Source organism: Corvus brachyrhynchos, unplaced genomic scaffold (assembly GCF_000691975.1).
Source record: "Corvus brachyrhynchos isolate BGI_N302 unplaced genomic scaffold, ASM69197v1 scaffold412, whole genome shotgun sequence".
NCBI classification, from domain to species: domain Eukaryota; kingdom Metazoa; phylum Chordata; class Aves; order Passeriformes; family Corvidae; genus Corvus; species Corvus brachyrhynchos.
The window spans coordinates 1,444,661-1,466,728 of NW_008236761.1; the positions used below are offsets into that span (position 1 = coordinate 1,444,661).

Below are 22,068 nucleotides of genomic sequence, written 5' to 3' on the forward strand. Positions count from 1 at the left end.
CAGAGCAGGGGGGCTCCAGCCCGGGGGTAGCTGCGGGGCCTCCTCTGGGCTCTCTCCAGCAGCTCCAGGTCCTTGTGCTGCTGGCCCCGGGGCTGGGGCAGCTCTGCAGGTGGGGTCTCACCTGAGCAGGGCAGAGGGGCAGAATGATCAGGGATGAAATCAGGGACTTAAGCTGAAAGCAGAACAAGAAAAATGACTGGAAAACCAAAAAAAAATTCAAAGCCCCTACTAGAAAGAGAGTACCAGGAAGGCAGTGTAAGGATTAGGATTGGGAAGGAGTTAATTAACGGGAATCTGGGAGAAATCTAGCTGAGGAAGGTAGCAGAACAGTTTGAACCTTTTTTTTATTTATTTTAAGATTTTATGTAGAAACTGTTCAGGATTTGAATGGGGCTTCAGGATACTTTGGTCAGCTGTCATAAAACGCGCTCATTCTGAGCAGGAAATGAAACTGCCATCTTGTTTCCAAGCCACACTGTAACACAATGAGAGCAGTTCCCAAAATACTTCCCTGTGCCAGACAGCAGCCTTGGAGCGGCTCCGGGGCACCGGCCCAGCTCAGGAAGCACCTGGTCTGCTCCGTTTGGGAGGCAGGTGGGGTGACCACACTTTAACTAGAAACATTCCTGGGTTAGGATTCATGGAGAAAGGCATCCCAAACACATCTTTGTTTGCTTGAGGGCTTTGTTTTTAGCTACTCCTGATTCGTTGGAAGAATTGAAGAAGCAGGGAAAAGTTACTTTTTTCCTCAGCGGTTTTTTTCCTGCTGTTACTTGTAACCACCGATGTTTCAGTGAGTTACCTGGAATGGATGTGTTTCCATTGAAACTGGGGGGAAAACTCGTGGATTATTCTTAAAATTGCATATGTGTGCACGGCTTTTGTCCTCTTAAATGAGATATTTAACTGTAAGAGTTACTGAAAATGTGGAGACCTCAGAGCCCCCTCCAGGGCCTAAAGGGGCTCCAGGAGAGTTGGAGAGGGACTGGGGACAAGGCATGGAGGGACAGGACACAGGGAATGGCTTCCCACTGCCAGAGGGCAGGGATGGATGGGATACTGGGAAGGAATTGTTCCCTGGGAGGGTGGGGAGGCCCTGGCACAGGGTGCCCAGAGAAGCTGTGGCTGCCCCTGGATCCCTGGCAGTGTCCAAGGCCAGGTTGGACATTGGGGCTTGGAGCAGCCTGGGACAGTGGAAGGTGTCCCTGCCCGTGGGATGGGATGAGATGATTTTAAGGTCTCTTCCCACTCAAACTGTGCTGTGATTCTGTGACTCATCTTTTGTCGTCAGTGGCAGGACAAAACGTTTCTGAGTGACTTCACTAATGAAAGCAGTGGAAGAATTATGACAAGGAGATAAAGCCCAAAATAGCACAAGGCCAATAAGTGTGAGATAGAAAATGTCACGCTGAATGTGGAGTTTAATTAAATCCTAAAATACGGTACGGGAAAAATGGTTTCTAATCTACAGTTGCTTTGTTGAAAGGGAGGCAAACCTGGGAAGAGTTTTTAGAGAGCTTTGAGGGTTTCATAGGGCCCAGCTGTCAAATTTTAAGGGGCTCTTTATTCTTTCAGCTTCCAAAGCTCTGCTCTGTTTGGAGACAGTGCAGGTGTTTTGGGATGGCTGGAGGTGAGGAGCTGATCGTTCCCTGTGTGGCCAAGAGCTGCTTGAGCTCTGGGTTTTGCACAGTCTTGAGACAAGTTCCTTGCCTTGGAATCCCTTCCTGCAGCTGAAAATTCCTGTTTAGCTTTTACAAATTGCTAAGGAGATAATGGACTGTAAAGCTGGCCCAGAAACTCAGTCATGGGAAGAGGAAGAGCAGTGGGAATGCTTCAGTGTGATTTGTCTCCCTCCCTGCAGGTTTGATCCCCAAAAATAAAATTCCCATCTGTTCAAGTTGTCATCTCTGCTAAAAAAGCTTTGCAGCCAGGATAGACGGCCCTGGCATGGAGGGGAGCAAACATTCCCTGGCATTATCTTCCTTAGATCCATAAAGCCCTAAGGTAATTGCTTGTAGGATTGGAATGCTAGTTAGAGGAATGCATCGCTCTCTGGTATTCCCAGCCTTGCTCATGGATAATGGGAAAAAGTTTTTCCATGCACGGGTTCGTCCCAGCTCGCTTCTCCCTTGGCAGCAGCATTGTCCAGGGCATCCAGCAGCACCCTTCCAGAAGGACCTTTTAAAAATCCTCATGGATTTTTAAAACTTGAGGAAAGTTTCAGTGCTTGGGTTCCAGGCTTTAATCTCACATCAAAGTCATGGGGAGCTGAAAACGATTCAAAATGAAATTTTTAAAAAAATTGTTAGGAGGAATCGTGACAATATTCTGGGATTTGGGTGCCTGAATATTCTTGGACATACTTCTTTTGACTGGAGTGTTAAACCAGGTATGTGGAGATAGGTAGAAATCAGGTTTCTAGTTCAAGCTCAAGAGTATCAGAAATCAAATTTTTAAACTGCTTCTACTAATAAAACTGTACAGTGTTTAATATATTAGATTTATAGATACTGTGTATAATGATTTAATAGATGAGAATTCAATTTAATAAAAGATAAATTTAAAAAATACAGAATTCCAAGAAAAAGGTGCATTATAAGAAGATGGCAAATGTGAGAAATACATTTTTTTCTACATAGAATCTTCACAGATGTTTGTGGCTCTGTGTATACCCAAATAATTAAACAAGTTTTAATAGCTGATCCACTTGGGTCGGGCTTTGCTCTTCTCACTGGACAGTTCATCCAGTTGGATTCAGCCTCAGTTTTTTCAGCTGGGTTACTGTAGTGTATTTTTATGATATTCATGTGTGACTTCAGGTACAGATCCCTGGATTCTGTGTCTCAGCATTCCCAGTGAGCACAGACCCTTCTCTCTGGCTGGGTCTGGGAGCCCCATTTCTAATTTAAAAGGTGACATTGGAGCATTCAATGAATTAACTTCGCTGAAAGCCTCAATTTATTTAATAGCAAAGACTAAGCACTAAAGACAGCCTTGTATCAAAGAAATCCCAGCCATGCCAGATCCTTGGGATATCTCTTGCTGTCTGATTTCAGTCTCTTGCTCTGCTCTGCCCACACGGTGTCAGGAGGGCCTCTGAGCAGTGGCACTGTGAAATTAAGTAGTTTTTAAAAAGGTCTGAGCATTAATCCTACAGGGTTGAAATAAGTTTGAAAAGCAGCTTAACTTTAATGCAGTTATGTTCAACAAATACTGTTGGGAGACCAAAGTATATTTAGGTATTCCCAGTCAGGCTACACTTCAGAAGTGATTTAATTAAAATATTTCACAGCACTAGATCCCATTTTTGTTCGTTTTTCTCTTGATTTCTGTTACCCATCACTGTCCTGTTGAATAGTAGAAGATTATAAAACCCTCTCAGCTTCTGGAGAATATGGCATGACTGCTGATTCCATCAATCCTTGTTCAGGAACACTGCTTGGAATGGGGATTCTGTGCCAGGCTTTGGGATGGGGGTGGGGGGAATCTATTTAAAAGGGAAAAACCTTTCACAGTATTTTTAATTACGGACTTCAGGCTCAAATTATCTTTGTCCTCACCCACTGGTGCTTACAGGGAGTGCAGGGATAAATTGTTAGTGTGATTCCCCTGGGGATAATTGAGAATGGACTCCTAAAAGTAACAAAGCATAATTGGCACCCAGAATTCCCAAGTGGGGTTTGGGAAGCCCGGCTTGATCTTCTCTGCTGCACTGCAGCTGCCGTACCTTTGGCATTACCCCCACCATGTTTTTGCCTTCATTGTGGCAGATAATTTCTGTCATTGTTCTGTGATTCCATAATTATTGCAAATCATCACAGTGCTGTGACTCTGGGCCATTTTCCTTTTAAGAACATGTTTGTGTATATTACGAAAATTCCTAAAAATAGTTTTGTTGGATTTGGTCCTTGTATTTTAGTGTGACTGGCAGAGTAATCCTTCTGTAGGGTACCTGTTCAGGAACGTGGGGTTTCCTGTGTGAGATACACTCTGCCCTTTTCATATTGCTTAATTATTTCATATATTAATATAAAACTTAATTGAATTTTTGATTTGAGTTGGGAAATGCCTGAATATTCTGAATATCCCAACAAGACCATTCATGTTGTGGATGAGATAGAGCAATGTTACATTTGCAGGACCACATCACGCTGCAGGTTGTCTCTCTTTGGCATGATAAGAATCTGAAATGCTTGGGAATATATTAAATTCTTGAAATTTTTAATATTGGGATATTTCCATCCATGAACCTACTCTGTGAGCAGTTTTTGAATAGCCCATTCACTGAATACAGGTGACTTCAAACCCACATAGAGAAAACAGATGGAAGTGATAAATCCAAGGAGCAGTTGGGAACAACAGCCTGTGTTGGGGCAGAAAAGGTTTTGTTGAGGGGATTTATCTGAAGAAATAAATGAAAATCACAGTGGACAAAAAATTACCTGCTGTTAAAATGGTAATACAGGGATTGAATCGACTGAATGAAAACCTAAACCCAGAAAAACAGGTGGTTAAAAACCAGGAAAGGTGCAAAAGAGAAAACAAAAGCTCCTGAGGAATGTTTATGCTCAGTATCTGATTATTCTTTTATTTTATCCTCTTTTTTTGTGCATTTTATTTGCCAAGGGAGTATTTTTAAGAGAATATTCATTTCTTAATTTTTTAAAGAAAATGTTATTAAGAAAACAGTTTTAAGAAAATCTTTTAAGGAAATTATTTATTAAGAAACATTGGGATTTGGTATGAAATGCACTTTCATGTGCCCATCTATGTCAGTTTAAGGTTTGTCTTCCTTAGTTTGTGGTGTTGTGATACAGAAAAAATTTGGATTTATCAAAGTTTGTGTCTGAGTCAAGGATGATTCACCTGTAGCACGAGAGCTCATATGGAGACTCGCTGGTAAATCCACACCTTCGACCCAGTGGAATTCTGTCAGGAGGAATTCCCAGAGCTTCCTTGGAGGTGGTTCTCTGCATGTGATTTGCTCTTGTAGGAGCTAAAAACCATCGGCTCTGGCCTGTTCTCGAGCCAAGTGCATTTCTTTAACTTATCTTCCAAATCATGTCAAAATACCAAAATATTTGTCGAGCTAAGCAGCAAAATAATTTATTTCTGGGTAAGAAGAAGTAAAAAATCCAGACAGAGCACACACCCCACTGCTGTTCCTCAGACATTTTGTGATGATGGCGATGATCTTGTGGTCAGCAGAAGAATCCTTGAAGAGCAGAAATGGTGTTGAAGTGCTGAAGGATTTAAATGGACATTTTTCCACGTGAAGGAAGCCAGTTATTACTGGCATGAGCAGCATAGAGCACTCTGTACTCTCCAGATGCAAAGATCATGAGGGTGACAGCTCTGCCACAAAGTCGTCTTCCAAGTGTTGGATTTGAGCCAGAACATTTTTTTTCCCCCCAAGAATGAGGAAGTATAAAAGCAAAGATGCAGTTTATTATAAATTCATCCTGTCAAAAGTGGATTCCCCCTGGGATTTATTCCAGAGCTGTGCAAGTAAAAGCAAAATAGGTCCAAGAAGTCCTGGGAGATAGCTTTGGGGAATGTATTTCTAGTTATTCCTAGAATATGTTTTCATCTTCCAGGGTTTTTTAAGCCTTATGTGGTAGAATTTGAAGATCTGGTTTTCCATGCTTATGGCAGTCTCACATCAGGATGTTCTCACTGATTTCAGTGGAATCATCCTTTAAGCCTGGAGGGTTAATTTAATGGTGTCTCCACCAGGTAACTCTCACTGCTGTCAGCTTTGTGGGAATTACAAGGAATTATAAAGGGGATTTCCTTCCATGCCTGTGTTCACCTGCCAGACCCTAATCCTAAAGTGTGACAACCGTGGGGCACTGCCATGAGATGGGGGAGGCAAATCTTGTTGTTACCATTAATTTTGCTTATTCATGTTCTAAAGGGACATTTTCCCTGGATTGGGGGAGGGTGACAGGCATCTGTTGGTGGCCATTCCATATTTTTCTGTGCTCGGAGGAGACTGCAGCGCCCCAACAACAAAGGTTTTGTCAGTAAAAACAATGACCCTGGCGAAATTGTAAAGGAACAAAATGATGTGCAGAACAATCATCAAGTGACTAATGAGAGCAAACAAAGAACTTGCAAACAAGCCCCAAACTCCTGACAGCAGAAAACACAAAGCTCTGGGGTAAGGGAAAGTGCAGAGTGTGTTCATGGGCACCCAGCTGAAAGGAACTTGGGGCTCTCGTGGTCTTCCAGTGTTCATTGTTCCCGTGTTTGCCGTGGTGAGAGCTCCTCCAGGGTGTGTGAGAGGAGGAAACTCTCAGCTTCATCAAGCCTTGTCGATTTGAAGAGGCACTTTAATGTCCTACAGCCTATTTCATCATATTCTCTTCCTACCTCTTGGTCTGCTGGTTTTATTCCCAGTTTTTAATTTGTCTCTGCTCTTCAGCAGGGTGGGCACGTCCCTGGAATATCTTGTGTTCCTTGTTGAGGGCTGGCTTGAACAAATGCACTTGTGAACAACGCGTGGTCATGCAGCATGTGGATTTAGGGAAAATGAAAAGAAACAGGAGAAACTAATTAGCCTGACACTGACAGGACAGTGAGACAGTTACAAAAATTCCTTAAAATTACTTTCTGTGGAAGTGCAAGAAGGAGTGGAAGCCAGGGAGGATCTTTTTGTAGGGCCTCTTAAACCCTTCTTCACTCAGACCCGTTGGCATCTTCGTGGCCTCCTCTGGGCCTGCTGTAACAGCTCCCTGTCCTTCCTGTGCTGAAGGCTCTGGATCGGGATGCAGTGCTGCAGGTGGGAGGGTCTCACTGGATTTCAGATATTCCCAGACAGAACTAGGTAGTGATCCTTGAAGAGTGAGTTGGATCTGGACCTCACTAAAGCTGACTTAACAATAAGAGCTTTGGGATGTGTAAGATTATTCTGGGATACAGATCATTTTACAGCCTTAGATTAGCCCTGCTTTGCTTTGGATGCAAACTATGGCTGTTCTCCTGTTAACCTTTAATCCTGATTTTACAGAGCTAAAGCTTAGGTGCTGCTTTCTTCCTGTAGGCTGAGGAAGTCCAGCACTCACTTTTTGATCAGGGAAGAGGGTTGGGTTCTGCCCTCAGCTTTTCTTAGCAGCTTTCTCTACTTGCACAACTATGCAGAAAACCAGGATTTTCCCCAAAGAGGAAGCCTGAAGAGGGCAGGCTGGGCAACAGCTTCCTGTCATTTGGGAGTCAGGCTTCAGCCCTCAAATCCATGATAGGCGCGGACACGGCGCAGTTGTTCCTGCGGGATCTCTGGGAATGCCAGAGCCTGATGCCAGCAGCTCCACGTTGCTCCAGGCAGGTTCTTCAGGGGACACTGCTGGGGCTTTGATCTGGGGTTTGTTGGGAATTCAGATACAGATGTCGTGTTTTGTTGACAAACACAGCCCTGATTTACTTTTATGTTGGGGGGGTCTTGATGGAGAGGAAGGGATTTCAGCAGTGACAAATGCTGCAGGGATGGAAGAGTTTAAAAGGAAGAGAAGGCAGCTTTTCTTCTGTATTAGGAGAAATTGATGCCAGGAAGCAGCATTTTTAAAGGAAGATGACTGTGGAATGGAGCTGTTACCCAGAAAGGATGGGTTTTCCTGACCTTCCTTCCTTCCCTCCTCACGTCCTTGGGAAGTGCTGTTACATTTCACTGCTCTGAATAGTGCTGAGTTTGGCAAGTCCAGCTGATTCGGGCTCTTGACTTTGTTCTGAGTTTTAGATGAGTTTTTAAAATACTTTATCCTTCACTGTCTGATAAAAGGAGATTTGTTGCTCTGTTTGGGCTAAAATACAGAGACTTCCCTTCACACCCTAGAAAGATTGAAGTTGATGCCTTAATTCTAAGAATACCTGTTAACAAATTATTATTGTCTGCATACCAACCTTTCCTTTTGATATTCATTTTATCTTTTCTGACACATAAAAATCAAAACCCTCAGTGGAGTCTCATTTACCGAAATCATTCAACTGAAAATTCCCAGACTGTGCCATCCGTGAGATCACTCTGTTTATTTAATGGGTTGGAGTCAGGAGTTTTGAGCACAAACACTCAAAAAGCTTCACTCAGCATATTTGTTCTGTAATTCAGATTGTTGGGTTTTTAATTTTAAGTAAGGAAATGTTTTGAGTAATAGTACAGAAAATAAAGGATGTAAACTCAAGTCCCTGTTCTTAATGGGACTTGAATCTTAATGGATTCCAAGTGGTTTTCAAGGCAAAGCAGATCAGGAATAGATAAAACAGGGGGTTTAATGCAAATGAGAATAGGGTGGTAAAAGAATTTAATTTTAATTTTTAATATAAATGTATTAATATATAAAATTATTTTCATATAAATTTAAAATAGAGGGTGGAATCTGTGATACAGATCTCCCTTTTGATTTGGGGGTTTGACTCTGAACAGGAAAATAAGTCACATTACAGAGATGCAATCCCATTGACTCCACAGGAAAGTTATCACTCCACAAACACAATGATTTTTGTTCAGTTCATTTCTTTCCCTTATCTTTCTGTTTTCAGGCTGCAGCCCAGGCAGGGGAGGGTCAGCTCTAATTTTGTGCTGTTCCCTCCACCCATGTAAGGAAATTCCTTGCCTTCCACATCAGTTCTATTGTTTCCGGCTGAGCGGTGGCAGCTTCGGGAGAGTTTGCCAAGGGTTTCAGTGGCAAAATTAGCCCACAAAAGCTGTTGGGTTGCATCAGCTCAGGGAAGGATGGATGTTTTGAAATGAAAACTTAATTTCACAGAGCCATAGGATGGTTTGAAGGGACCTTAAGATCATCCCGTTCCAACCCCAGTCTGATCACGATGGTTCTGATCACAAACGTGGGGTTAGGGAGTGTAAAATGCATAAAAGCATAAATGTGTGTTTGGAAATACCAAATTATTTCTAGGCAGTGATGACTCAGATGAGACTGGTGTGAATTAGTCAGTGAAACCCACATGGCTTCACGAGTGTGCCTTTAATTGTGGGGGTTTTAACCCACACTGGTTTTGGTTCCTGGTGGTTAAATGAGAGGTTCAGTTTGAACACCTGAGTTTAAACTGTAGAATTTTTACCCAGAGCTTCAGCACAGCTTTTAGGAGTTTCTGTGCATGACAAACATGAACAGAATACTAGGATTATTTCAGAAATAAATGGCATAACAGGTAAAGCTCACCTTGGTAGCTTCACATAACTCTGGTCTGTGTTGTGTGTGGGGCAGATACTTTCAATTTTTAATTTGTTTGCTTTTAAAATAAAAAATACAGAGTAGTTTAGCTTGTTCTGTGTCTTTAAGAAATTGAAATGGTAATCTTTAAATGGAGTGTGGCTGAGACCTGTAAATGTTTTAGTGAAGAGACCTTGAAATCAGTGACATAAATGAAGATGAAAATTCCACACAGGGTCTGTTCTACATTGTGTGTTATTTTCAGTGAGTAACAACATCCCAAAGGCAACCAAATGTCCCAATAATAGCTAAAATACTTCCATTTACCTATTTGCTTTTGAGGGAATTTTCCTAGAATGTAGAATGTTTAAAGCCCATCATCCAACTTCCCAAAATTTTAGCTTCTTGGAATAAAAAAACCTCCTGAAAATGATGATCTGAACAGCGACTGAAGTTTTGTTTCTGGGAGAAACTCTCTAAAGTTATACATGAGACTTGGATATTGAAATAAGAGCAATGTTCTTGTCCCATTCCCTGCTATATAATTTTATGAGTTTGAATTAATATATAGGATTTCTTCTAAAAATAGGCTTTAATTTGGTTGTGTGTCCATTGCCTTTATTAACAACTTCTGCTCTTCTCAGCCCTAATTCCAGCCTTTAACTTCTCAAGCTTGGACACAGGGGAAAGTAGTTTTGCACCCTTAGTATGACAATTCTGCTGTAAAGAAATTACTTCTGAAAAAACATTGACTTTTTTCTATCCTTGGAAATTGTAATTTTGTGCTACTTAGCTTCGTATTATCTTGGGTTTGATGCCAGATTTGTTTTTTTTTTTTTTTTTAAACCCTTGATTTCCTTTTGAAGTTGACAAAAAGACAGGTTTTTCAGTGGGATTGTAATACAGTAAGTGATTTAGTGCTCTCTGGAGAGTCAGAAAGAGAACAAAAGCCATTGTAGAGGAATAATGGGTGTTGGGATTTTTTGATTTTCTTTTTTTTCCAGCTTCCCCTTCAAGTTGTGTGATGAGAAATTCTGAAAAGACTTCTCAGTTCAAAACCTGTGATGTTCAGTGGTTTGGGTCAGAGCGTTTGTAAGTGGATGAGATTCAGCTGATAAAACCCCACGTGAATGTTAATTTATATCCTACAGTTCAGCAAGTCAAGTCTTTTGTTTTAATATGAACACATCCAGCTCGATGTAATAATTACCATTTTATAGAATGGATAAATCCATTATTACTGGAAGTCTGGAACCAGCCAGCTCTCTGATCCTGTGGCTGATGGGATGTCACCTTTCCTGCGCCATGAGGAGCTTTTTAGCCTGTGTTGGAGCTGCTTTCTCAGCCCCGCTTGTGTGATATTGCAGTGACTTTCAGAACTTCAGTTCTGGCAGCTCTCATCGGTGTTTAAGAACTTCATCATATCAAAACTGCTTTTAATTAATGAAAGGAGCCAGGCTGTAATGCAGTTCTCACATGCTGGCAGACCCGTGTGCTCCCTAATGTTTTGCCACACTTTGCTCTGATGTTCTTTCTTAAATATCTTTATTTTTTATCTCCATATCACACTGAGGGGGTTTCTGGCATCTCAGCAGAGCTGTGGTCATTGCAGGAGGAGGGGGGAAATAATGAAGTTAATATTTCTCCTCTTTTGTTGTTTTTTTTTTTTTAATATTCCTCAAACTGCAGGCTGCAGCTGGACATGAATTAATTCCCAGTGCTGCGTGGATGATAATTGGAGGGAATAAACACGTGTGGGGCTGGGCTGTGTGTGTGCCTGACGTGTCTGTCTGAGCTAATTGTGGGGCACTATTTACGGTCAGTGAAGAGGAATAGGCCCTTGGCATCCTGCCTTTCAGCTGACCTATTTTAGCCATCTATCTTGGAGGGGGATCAATCACAGCACACAAGGACCAACTTCTCTCCACTGGCTCTGCAAAGCACCCAGAGTGTCGAAACCCAACGCAGATCTCAGCATTTAAGACTTGAATGTAATGACACAAACCCTTCGTGTGGGGTTTGACATAAAAACAACATTTGGGTTTGATGTGAAGCTCTGAAATACTCATTTATGGCATTGCGGGATGAAAAAAATCACAGCTGCTTTGCAAACTGAGCACTTAGAATTGCTTTGCCAAATTGAAATTATTTATTTACATTTCTTAGCAGAGTTGCACTCCAGCCCTGGTGTTTGAGCTGAGAAGCTCTAGGAACAGATAAAAGTCAGCAATTCCATTTTGGGGGAGTTTCAGGCTTCCCGTGGTCCCCCAGGGAGAGCACAGGCAGTCTTGGCAATTTTATCCATCATTTGTATTCTCTGTGAGCACAGGGCTGAGCTGCTGTTGGGGCTGCCTGTATTTGATGTGAAAGTGAGTGCCCTTGGAATGGGATGGTGACTCCGGCGCTCGTGTGACACTGAGGACTCGTCCCTTTTGGGGTAAAAGCACAGGGAATGTTCCAATCCTGCTGCTGGCCTGGGACTGAGCCTCCTGAGCCAGCTCAGGGTGAATCCCAGCAAGGCTGTGCCCGCACCAGCACAGGCAAGAACTGAACCTGTGTCTGTGTATGGCTGCCTGCTTTCTGTGGATTTGCTGCTGGGGATTCCTGATGTTTCCCTCAATTGAACATCCCAGCTCTAAGCTCATATTACATAACTCTTTTAATAAGAATTTTTAAAAATTCTGTTTAACAGAGTGTTTGGTGGAGCTGACATCACTTCCAGAGCCTGGAGCAGTTATCCTGTAGCTCTTCCCCAGCCGTTCTGGGAAGTCCTTCCCATGGCAGGGCCTCCAGGAGCTGCCCTGGCTGCTGACCCCTCGAGCCCGGCCTTCGATCAGCTGAGAGAGCTAGCTACAGTGTGGGGGCTTGGAAGAAATTCCCAGTTTGCTACTGGTTTGGCATAATGGCTTTCTGATGGCCATGGAACTATTAAGTTTGAGGCCGGTTTAATGCGTGAGGTTGAAGAAAAGAATCAGCCTCTGCTAAAAATTTCTTGACACTTGGTAGGTGGAGGATGAAGCAAATAGTGTAGCGTGAAGTGGATTTGGGATATCAGAGTTTGGACATGAGAATTCCAGTTGCACAATTTGATTATCCCCTCAAAGCATCCCTCACTGAGGGTGGCTGTGTGCTGAGGGTGGTTGTACCTGGGAGAGCTTTGCAGAAGGAAAATCTCTTCTGTTCTTCCTAAGTTCTGAGTGATTTCATAAAACCGTGGAATGGTTTGGGTTGGAAGGGACCTAAAAGCTCACCCAGTTCCAGCCCTGCCGTGGGCGAGGACATCTTCCACTATCCCAGGGTGCTCCAAGCCCCATCCAGCCTGGCCTTGGGCACTTCCAGGATTTGTGTCTGATTTGTTGTCTGTTCGCCTCACCTTAAACACTGGGCTTGATTTTTCTGGGGCAGAAATAATTTCCTAAGTTTTGCACAGTTTCACTCTTTTTTTCCCTCCCAGATTTTCAAAATTATTTAAATTATCAAATCTAATTTTCTACAGAAACACACTGTTGAGTTTGTTGGAATGGAGTGTGCACAGTTTCCATGAGTACACTTTAAATGGGTACCTGTGAAATACGACCTATTTAAAAATCTGTATGATATATATTTAAATACATCCTGAGTTAAATATTTAAATGACATTTTCAGTCACTTGCAAGGTCAAATTTATCACAGAACTTGTGTAGCCTACTCTGTGTGATGTGATGTTAAAGCTCTGCTTACAACAGAGCTTTGGGGGTTGAACTTTGCTGTCACTGCTACGTTTAGGATGAATTTTTGTTACTTATTTGGTATTTCTGTGCACAAAAGAAAGTGAAGAGGCAGCTATTTCTCAGCTGTTTTTGATAAGCAAACAGCTGGGGACGTGTCACATCCAGATGTTGAGTGTCCTGGCACCATTCCCTGAGGAATACTCTGGTTGGCAGCACCCCATGGCCTCGCAGTTCCTGGGCCATCTTCCTTGACCTCAGTGGCGTCTCCCTGAGCATATTCCCTTCTCCAGAGCTGCTCTGGCCATGGAAACAGCTGGATGGGAATCACCGGGATGTTGTTGCAGTGCTGTGTGCTGCCATCTAATGGGAGCCAAGCACTGTCATTCCTTCTGCCAGGAGGGAGGGACGGCCACCGGGCTCTGTCCACTCGACGCAGGTGTAAATCTGCTGGAAAAAAATGGTGTGAGCATCTTGCAGATCTCAACATGGACACTGATAAATTGTGTACAGAGCTACTTCCTGCTTTTCCTGATTTTCTTTCTTTCTTTTCTTTCTTTCTTTCCCTCGTACAGGCTCTTGATGGAAATGTATATGATCACCTTAAGGATTATTTAATGGCAGTCAGCAGGACTGAACTAGAGACATGCCAAGCTGTACAAAACACATTCCAGTTTTTACTGGAGACTTCCAGCAAGGTAAGTTTGAACTGAATGATCCTTTGTAACTGAATCCTTACAGCATGGACAAATCCCCATGGCTTAAGATTTGCTTCCAAAATCATGACAAAACTGAAGGGTTGTTATTTTTGGTTACTCCTGAGTGGTATTAAGTTAGAAGACACCAGACAGTTTTCTTGGGGAGAATTTTTCCTCCAGCACCCAAACTGCCTTCCCCTGAGTGCATTTGCATCCAGAGATGCTCAGTTCTCCTCACCCTGCGTGGTTGGGGGCGGAAATTGCAGCTGAGGGCTCTGCACGGTGTAATCTGCAGCAGAGCCCTGGGTAACTGCTTGGATCGTTTCTTAATAATTGTCTGTCAACTTAAAATCCAAACTATTACGCTGTTTTCTCCCTGGAATTAAGAGTGGCAAACACAGCAAACAAATTAGAGCCTTGTCATAGACGTGGTTTGTTTGCTTTGTCGAGCAGCCAGACTCAGAGAGGCGTGATCGCTTCCAGGGTAATTTTGATACTTAAATAATTCATCTGCTGGGCTAAAAAAAAAATAATTGCCATTGAGCTCAGAAAAGCTGCTTTGGTGCAGTCATAATATTCCTTTATACATTTACCTTACCCACCCACCCAGAAACAGAGCTCATTCACACAGAGATGTGGAGCAAAAGCTTATTTAACACGTTCCTTATTTACCTCCAAGCAAGTGATCTCACACCTTCACAGATCTAAAGTGAGGGCATGAAAAATGGGCTTCACCCTCAGCTTTGAATTTACTTGGCAGCAACTGTAAAAATAATCAAAATACCATTTTCTTTTCAGTTGTAGAAGGACTTCCAGTAATTTACCTTGGGGTGTATCATTCAGGTCGGCTTCAAATACCTTCCCCAAAAATGCTGGCTTGGAATCTTTTAGCTAAACAGGCTTCTGTGTAATGTCTGCATAATTAATTTTTCACTGTTGTATCAGATCCTTTGTGTTCAAAATACTTGGAGAGCTGCCTGGTTGGGACTTTGATCCAATTCTAAACTGTCACATCCAAACAGTTTGTTGGAGTAGAAATCCTTTCCTTGGACATTTGTGTGCCCTGAGTTTGCGTTACCCAGGCTGGAGAGCTCCAGGTCTGGCTTATTTTACACAATAACCAAGTCAGGCTGTGTGTGTGAGGGAGGCAGTTGTGTTTCTGCTTCAGTCCGTGGGCACAATGCCTGGAGAGGGGACAGAAATGTAAATCCAGCTGGCAGGTCTGAACAGGGCTTTTACAACTGCTTTTTACAACTCGATTTGCTTCTCTCCTTGTGCTTCAGGAATGCAGAGGAGAAAAAATTGTGTTGCTTTGCTAGTGAAAACGTGTGTCTTGCTCTGAATATATTGACTGGTGGATTTTTCCACAGGCTTTGCTTATCCTTTCTTTCCGTGACAGGTCCAGGTTGCAGTAATCAGCCCAAAAAAAAGGAGAGGTGAATCCAGAAAAAAAACATTTTCTCTCCACCAAAACCCACCCATGTCTTTCAAAAGCAGCTTGAGTTGTTAAACATGTAATAAATTTGTTAGCAATTTAGAATAAACCTGTCATCAAAGCAAAGGTTTTAAATATTTATTGGAGGTTTTGAATGCTTCACCTGTTCTTTGTTAGTTTGCAGTACAAGCTGGGCAGGCTCTGCTTAGAAGAGACACTTCAGTTCATTGGGAGGAATACTTCAGCTGTTCCATCTGAACTGTATTTCTGTTTGTGGGATGGAATTAAATTGTATTTGCTTCAGAAGGACACAAGCTGCTTCCCACAAGTGCCAGGGATGGCTCCTTGGCTGGGCAGGGCTGGCGGTCTCCTCACGTGATGCAGATTGAGGGAAACTGCTAAAAACCAGATTTTCTGTATAAAATGCAGATTTTCCATAGTTTTATCACAACAATGTTTGTTGGAGCTCTCTTTTATTGCTCCTGGGTCAGGGTGGCTCCTGTCATTCCTTTGACACTGGAATAGGAACACTGACCCCAAAGAGGGTAAAGGATATTGGAAAGGAATTGTTCCCTGGGAGGGTGGGCAGGCCCTGGCACAGCCCAGAGCAGCTGTGGCTGCCCCTGGATCCCTGGCAGTGTCCAAGGCCAGGCTGGACAGGGCTTGGAACAGCCTGGGATAGTGGAAGGTGTCCCTGCCCATGGCAGGGGGGGCATGAGATGATTTTTAAGGTCCCTTCCAACCCAAACCGGTCTGGGACTGTGATTCTGTGAAAATGTAATTTAAGTTCCGTTTCGCTTGAACAGTCTTACTCAAGACTTGTACTTCTTGCACTTCTCTTTTGGAAAAAAGCTGGTTTTCTTTGGAGCATTTTCTGAAATTCCATTTGCTGTTTCGAGTAACATTTCTGTGAGGTTTCTGGTAAGAGGGCAAGTAATTTCCTTTCTGCACATCTCTGGCTGTGCCTTGTTTCTGCATATGGGATACATTTCCTGTTCGATTTCAGGTCTGTTTTGACCTGTCAATTGACATTGACTTCAGAAAGAAACTGTGTAAGGACATTGATTTAATTACCGAGTAACAGGAAATCTATTTGGAAAAGTTGCACTTTAATCCCAAGGATACAGTGTTGCTTTGGAGTATTTTTATTTTCTTTTTATCAATTGTCCATTATTTTTTGCAAATGCAGGATTTCATGTGCTGGGCTTGCACATTCTCCCGAGCCTCCTGTTCTGATAACAGTTGTTTCCATTTTTAACCACTTATTGTGGCTTTGAGGGGAAGTCTCTTAGGAGTGCTGTTGGAAAAATGACTTTTCTCTTTGAACTGAGTTGCTTGGGAGTCAGATTTCTGTGGGGAGAGTGTATTAAAATATCCATGCAGGTTTTCACGTCCTCAGTAACTTCGTTTTGGGTTTTTTTTCCTAATTGAAGTTAAAATAGTTCCACATATTTGGCCAGGGTTGTGTGCTACGGTCAGTGTGGATGTAAGGGACAATTCAGTGGAATAGCTGGTTAAATGAAATGATTTTGATGCCAGATCAGTGCTGAGCATCCTCTGAAGCTGCAGATGTTTCCTTCTTTAATATTTTCTGAATTTCTGTTTCTGGGAATTCGTGATGCAAATCCCTGTCTGTTTTCTCCCCATTTGAGTGTGTTTATGTTCAACTGCTCAAATTGGAGCAGTAATTATGTACTTTCCTGGTTTAGATGAGTGTATTATTGGCCCTGGAGGACTATTTACTTTCTTTAACTGGAGATTAATTTTTTACAGTTCAGTATTTCAGCAACACAAGCATCAACATTTTGCTGCATTAGAGAACAAGTTTTATTTCCCATTGTCCACCCAGCACAGAGTTCTCGGTCATGCACAATGCTGCTATTTCTGGATAAATACCATCTTTATTATCTCCTTTGTACATGTAAACCCTCAGTTTGGTAATAGATTGATATAATTTTGATGCATTGTCATCAATTGAGGCAGTGAATGCTCTGTAAGAGTTCTTCAAGCAGTGATCCTATTTTTTTCATCTTGCAATCACTGGGTATTTCTTTGTAAATCTGTGTAAATTGTGACATAAGAGGTTTGTTTAGGGATCTGTGTCATGCTGCCTGAAACGTATCATTAAACAAATTTAGGAGCTGAAGGAGTTTTGCTTCAGCAAAATGCAAGCTTGGAGAGTTTCTCTGAAAGCAATTTAATAAAGAGAGACGAAGTTTGTTACTGATTTTGGATGCATTATTCCAAATAGTCCTTTCAGCTCCCACAACTAATAATTTCTGCCAAATTAAGACTTTTCAGCTTAAGAAAGAGCAGTGCACAGGAAATTACCCACAAGAGGAGAGAAAAATATTTATGGCAGCGACGCCACAGAGTGTCTGTTTAATAGTTGGTGCTTTTCCCCCCATTTTGTAGGTGGATGGCAGGGATATTTTAGGTCCTTGTCACCCGGTGTGTGTCCTGCCAGTACCTCTGGCCAACTCAGGTCCTCAGTTCCCTGCTGGTGCACCCAAGCTCCTGCTGCAGGTTTAATCTCAGTTGGAAACTCTCTGCTGGTTTTGCTCTCCAGCTGCTTTTCAGTTCACAAAGCAAGGAGTCTAAATAAACCTTTTTCTTTCCTCAGGTGGTGCGGGATTACAATCTCCAGCTGTTCTTACAGGAGAACTCCGCGTTCCACAAACCTCAGCCTTTCCAGTTCCAGCCAAGTGACAGTGACACTGTAAGAGCCCTGTGAATCCCTGCAGTTGCTTGGGCTTGCTCTATTTTAAAGCAGATTGTTATAAATGGGGAGAGAATCACTGGTATCCCAATCTGGTTTAACCCAGTGCTGTATTTTTGGGAGAGAAAGGGCGAGTGGCCTTGGTTGCAGGAGGTGGGTGATGGTAAAAAAAGCATCAAACAGGCTCTACATCATCCACAAAAGAGCAGAATCTTTTTTTGGCATCCAGATTGTGACTAACAGTCCTGTGTTTCACTGCTTTCAACCTAATTCCTACTAAATTTTGCTGCCTTTTTATCCTGCTGCAAGGTTCTCATAATACTCACTAATACTGGGTTACAACTGTGCCAAATAAAGTGTCCCTACACACCTCAATTGCTCAAGGAATACTTAGAGATACATGTAGAGAATTACTAAAAATAATACTGTTAAAACACTGCTTTCCAAAGTAATATCCAAGAATCTTGTCTTGGTTTCTGTGTTGCTTCCAAAGCAATCATTAATGACATTAAAATTGAGTGAATCAGAGCATGTAAGTGCGTTTCCAAACAGCACCTTGATTAAAGTGGGTTCTTGATGTCCCATTGACATTATTAATGTTATTTTAAGAATCAGCTGTTTAAAATAAGTTTGGATCTTTAAAAAATATAAACCTCTTTTTACTTGAATTCATTAGTGAAGTGACTTGGGCAGTCTTGATCCGCAGTTCAGGTGACTCGGATCAAGACTTGTATAGGAGTGATTTTCCCAGTCACCCTGATATGTCTGCCAGGGCTTCCTTTGAATTTCCCTTTTAACAATCTCTGATTTTGATTTTTCTTCCAGAAAGAGTCGGTTATTCTCATAAATAAACGTTTGGAGCATTCTCTTGGGTGGGATTGTTGGGGTGTCCTGTGCAGGGCCAGGAGCTGGACTCGATGCTGCTGATGGGTCCCTTCCAGCTCAGGATATTCTGTGATAAAGTTTGAGGTTGTTCTTGATAACAGTGAGCAGAATCTTTCTGAGTGTCTTTGCTCTGCCTCTCTAACATTTGCTGCTGTGTGTTTTCGTCCCTGTGCACTCCCTGCATCCAGAGTTTTAATGCAGTTCAGCTGGTGGAGATTGAGCCCTCACCTGTCAGTGCTATGAGAATGACCATAGCAGAGGTACCTGGGGGTGTTTCTGGTCAGCCTTGTGTTATCCCTGTGCATGTGGGATGCTGAATTTACACTCTGGAGAGGTGGCAACAGAATGCACGATCTCTAGATATATAAAACAGAAAAAAAGGGAAAAAAAAATCATTTTTCACAATAAGACTTCAAGGAGGAAAAATGAATTTAAGGGTGTTATTTGTGGGGGGCAGCTTCACACTTTTCCTGTGCTCTTGCACAGGGTTTGTAATTGATATTGTAATCTTTTGGGGGCATGAATTAAAATTTCTCAGCTCAAGACAGTGCTGTGTGTAATTGGTTGCTGCTGCACTGTGAGAGGGGAAAGGTGTCTGACAACTGCAGGCTCTTGGTGTGCACTGATGAAATGCAGCCCTATTGCTGATTTAATTTTGCTCCTTTTCCACAGGGCCATCCCCATGGCCAGTAGAGCTGTAAGCCACTCCCATTAAACTCCTCAGTGTGAGAAATGCCAGGATTCTGTGCAGTGGTTCTTGGGTGGGCTCACAGGGTCCACGTGTACTGCTGGTGCAGCCTCACTCCAGGAAATTTTAAGAAGCGATGAATGGGTCGTTCATGTCTCAGTTCCTCACATGCAGCGACTCCTTTGCTTGGTTAACCCACTTGGGCTGCAGAATTCCTGCATTTCCTCAGTGCACTGCAGCTTCTAAAGCTTCAGCTGCTTAGGCTGTACCAGTTTTCCCCAAAATAATGAAATTATGCTTCTTTACGATCCATATGATTCTGCTCAGCTAACAGGATCCTGCCTGGGCAATCCCATTTTTAATCAATGAGTACATGAGAATGAAGGCTCTTGCTCAGGCTTTGAATTGGTCAGAAATTGGGTGTGTCCTAACTGATGGAGCAACATTTAATTGCAGGAGAACAATCACCAAGCATTCTTTTGCCACGTGTTCTGTTTGTGGATGTTCTGCAGAGTTTATCAGAGTTCTGGTTATCAGTTGGCTTTTAGTTTCTGTGGGTTGTGCATGATGATTTTCACACCAAGGACTGAAAGAACCAAGTAGAGTCATAAATAGATCTCATCAAAAGTTTCATATTAACCTTTTCCAAGAACAAATTGTGGGCTCTCTTTGGGCTGATCCACTGGGACTGGGCTCAAAATTTGGAGTATTTTAGTATTACTGGAATGGAGCTGTGAGTGCTGTAGGCAGGAAGAATGTTATAAACCATATGGATATGGAGCTCTGAATGGAGAGCTCTGATTTGTGGTGTAAATTCCACTTTTACATGGTCCATCCCAAACTTTGGTTTTATAAGACAAGAGCTGTTCCCAGGATTTCTGTGCAGTCCTTGAGTCAGGGACACGTCAGTTTGCTTTCAAAATGATCCCAGAGTGCACAGCCAGAGCCTCCAAAAGGATCTGTTCCTGAGAAAGGAAGGAATGAAACAATTTTCCAGCAACTGCCAGGATTTTTGATGCCAAATATCCCAGTTGCACTAGGTGAAATGTACCCTCTTGAGTGCCCACAAAGAGAAAACCTCTTCAAAATGTTTTACATGAATCAGGTATTTTCCATTGTCTAAGAACTTTGCTTTGAGCTTGAATTGAGGCAGTTTTTCATGTTACTAAATTATTTAGATTCTTTCACTGTCTTGGTTCATTTTGATGGACATTCTTACTTTTAAAAAAGAAAGTTTTCAAAAAAACCCCTAAAACAAACCACTTAGCCTTAAAGAAATGGTTTGTTTTAAAAATATTCAGAAAGAAATGATTGATCAGTTCCTAACAACCTTTAATCCTCTCCAGAAATGAATTCCCAACGTGGGTTTATAGACAGCAAAGTGGAGAATGGAAAACAGTCTTTTAAAATACCTTTATCCTCCCAAGGAAACCCAGTCAGCACATCTTGGCCTTCCACAGAGGCTGCTGTGAGACTCCACAGTTTAATCACCCCCAATCCTCCCACGAGGAAAGGGATATTTATTAATTCCACAAAAATCCAGTGTGTGGAAAACGCACTGTCCCCATGCTCACAGATAAGCCACGAGAACAGGGCAAAAAAGAAAGAGGAAATTCGCCAGCTTTTCTCTGTTTCCTATTTGGAAAAACTTCTTTTTCCTTGATCCTGGGGTTATCACTTGAGAGAGGGAGCCAGGTGACACAAAAGTGTCCCTGGAGCAAGAGGAGAAGGGCCCTGAAAAGCTGACACTTCATTTTTGGGGTCTTCTTCCTGTTTTTCATTCACTGTTTCCTCAGAGCATGAGGAAGAGCTGTGGCCCAGCTGATTTGTCCCACAGCTTCTTGACATGAAAATAATCTTCTTTTTCCCTCTTAACTTGCACAAAAACACCTCAGGAAGTTCAGTGGAAAGATTTGCAGTTTCCCTCCAAGTAACTTGGCTGTTTTACGGGTAGATTGTGAAAATAAGGATGAATTTCCCTTCACTCTCAGAAGATACATCTTGGAGTTTCTCAGAATCTTCTATGAAGGAATTTTATATAAGTTACATAAACAAGTACAAAGGGGCCCCATATTTCTGTATTTACAGTGGTCTCTTGTTTTAATACCAGAACAGACTGGGTTTAAGTATAACTTTTTTGAACCTAAACATAAAAAAAAGATTTAAGTTACTATTTAATTTTATCAACCGTTTAATGCCAGAACAGACTGGTTTTAAGTATAACCTTTTTGAAGCTACATATATATTAAAAAGAGCTTATTATTTAATTTTATTCAGCATTAGGAATTCTTTTTGAGGAGAGTTAAAACCATTCAGGTCAAGAAATGATCAGTGGGTGCAAGTGGGCAAAGCTCTGCCTTCCCTCTGTGACTTGACCTGTCTTGTGCCTGTCTAAAACTGATTTTATTTAATCCCTCCTGCCACAGTTGTGCTTAAAATAAGAGCTGAGATCTAATATTTATATTTGAGGTTGATACTGAAGAAAATGAAAGTTTTGGATCTACTTTGGGACTTAGCTTAGGTTGAATGTGAGTGTCATGTTCTCTAAGTATAATGAGCTGAAATTGGCTCCCACCCTAATGGATTTTATTTTAATTTTCACTGCCTAGTTGACTTTATTTTAATTTTCACCACCTAATCTTAATTTAGAGAGCATACAGTTAGAATTCTTGGGGTTTTTGCACTCAGGAAACGCAGTTTAAGCAAAGCTCTGGGTGATTTCTAACAGTGAAGATCAGAGAGCAGAAGTTACACTTGAAAGAAGTGGCC

The 22,068-nt window shown here is 42.1% G+C and overlaps 1 protein-coding gene across 2 annotated transcripts in view; it reads left to right on the plus strand.

The window, feature by feature from the left end:
• FCHSD2 (FCH and double SH3 domains 2) overlaps positions 1 to 22,068 on the plus strand; it is a 121,275-nt gene that overhangs the window by 73,946 nt on the left and 25,261 nt on the right. The window contains exons 8-10 of one of the 2 annotated variants that reach the window (XM_008644643.2): positions 13,450 to 13,572; positions 17,631 to 17,726; positions 18,800 to 18,871. In XM_008644643.2, coding sequence (XP_008642865.1) covers positions 13,450 to 13,572; positions 17,631 to 17,726; positions 18,800 to 18,871 — 291 coding nt within the window. The remainder of the gene's footprint in view (positions 1 to 13,449; positions 13,573 to 17,630; positions 17,727 to 18,799; positions 18,872 to 22,068) is intronic. The other variant, XM_017727117.1, reaches the window with a different exon arrangement.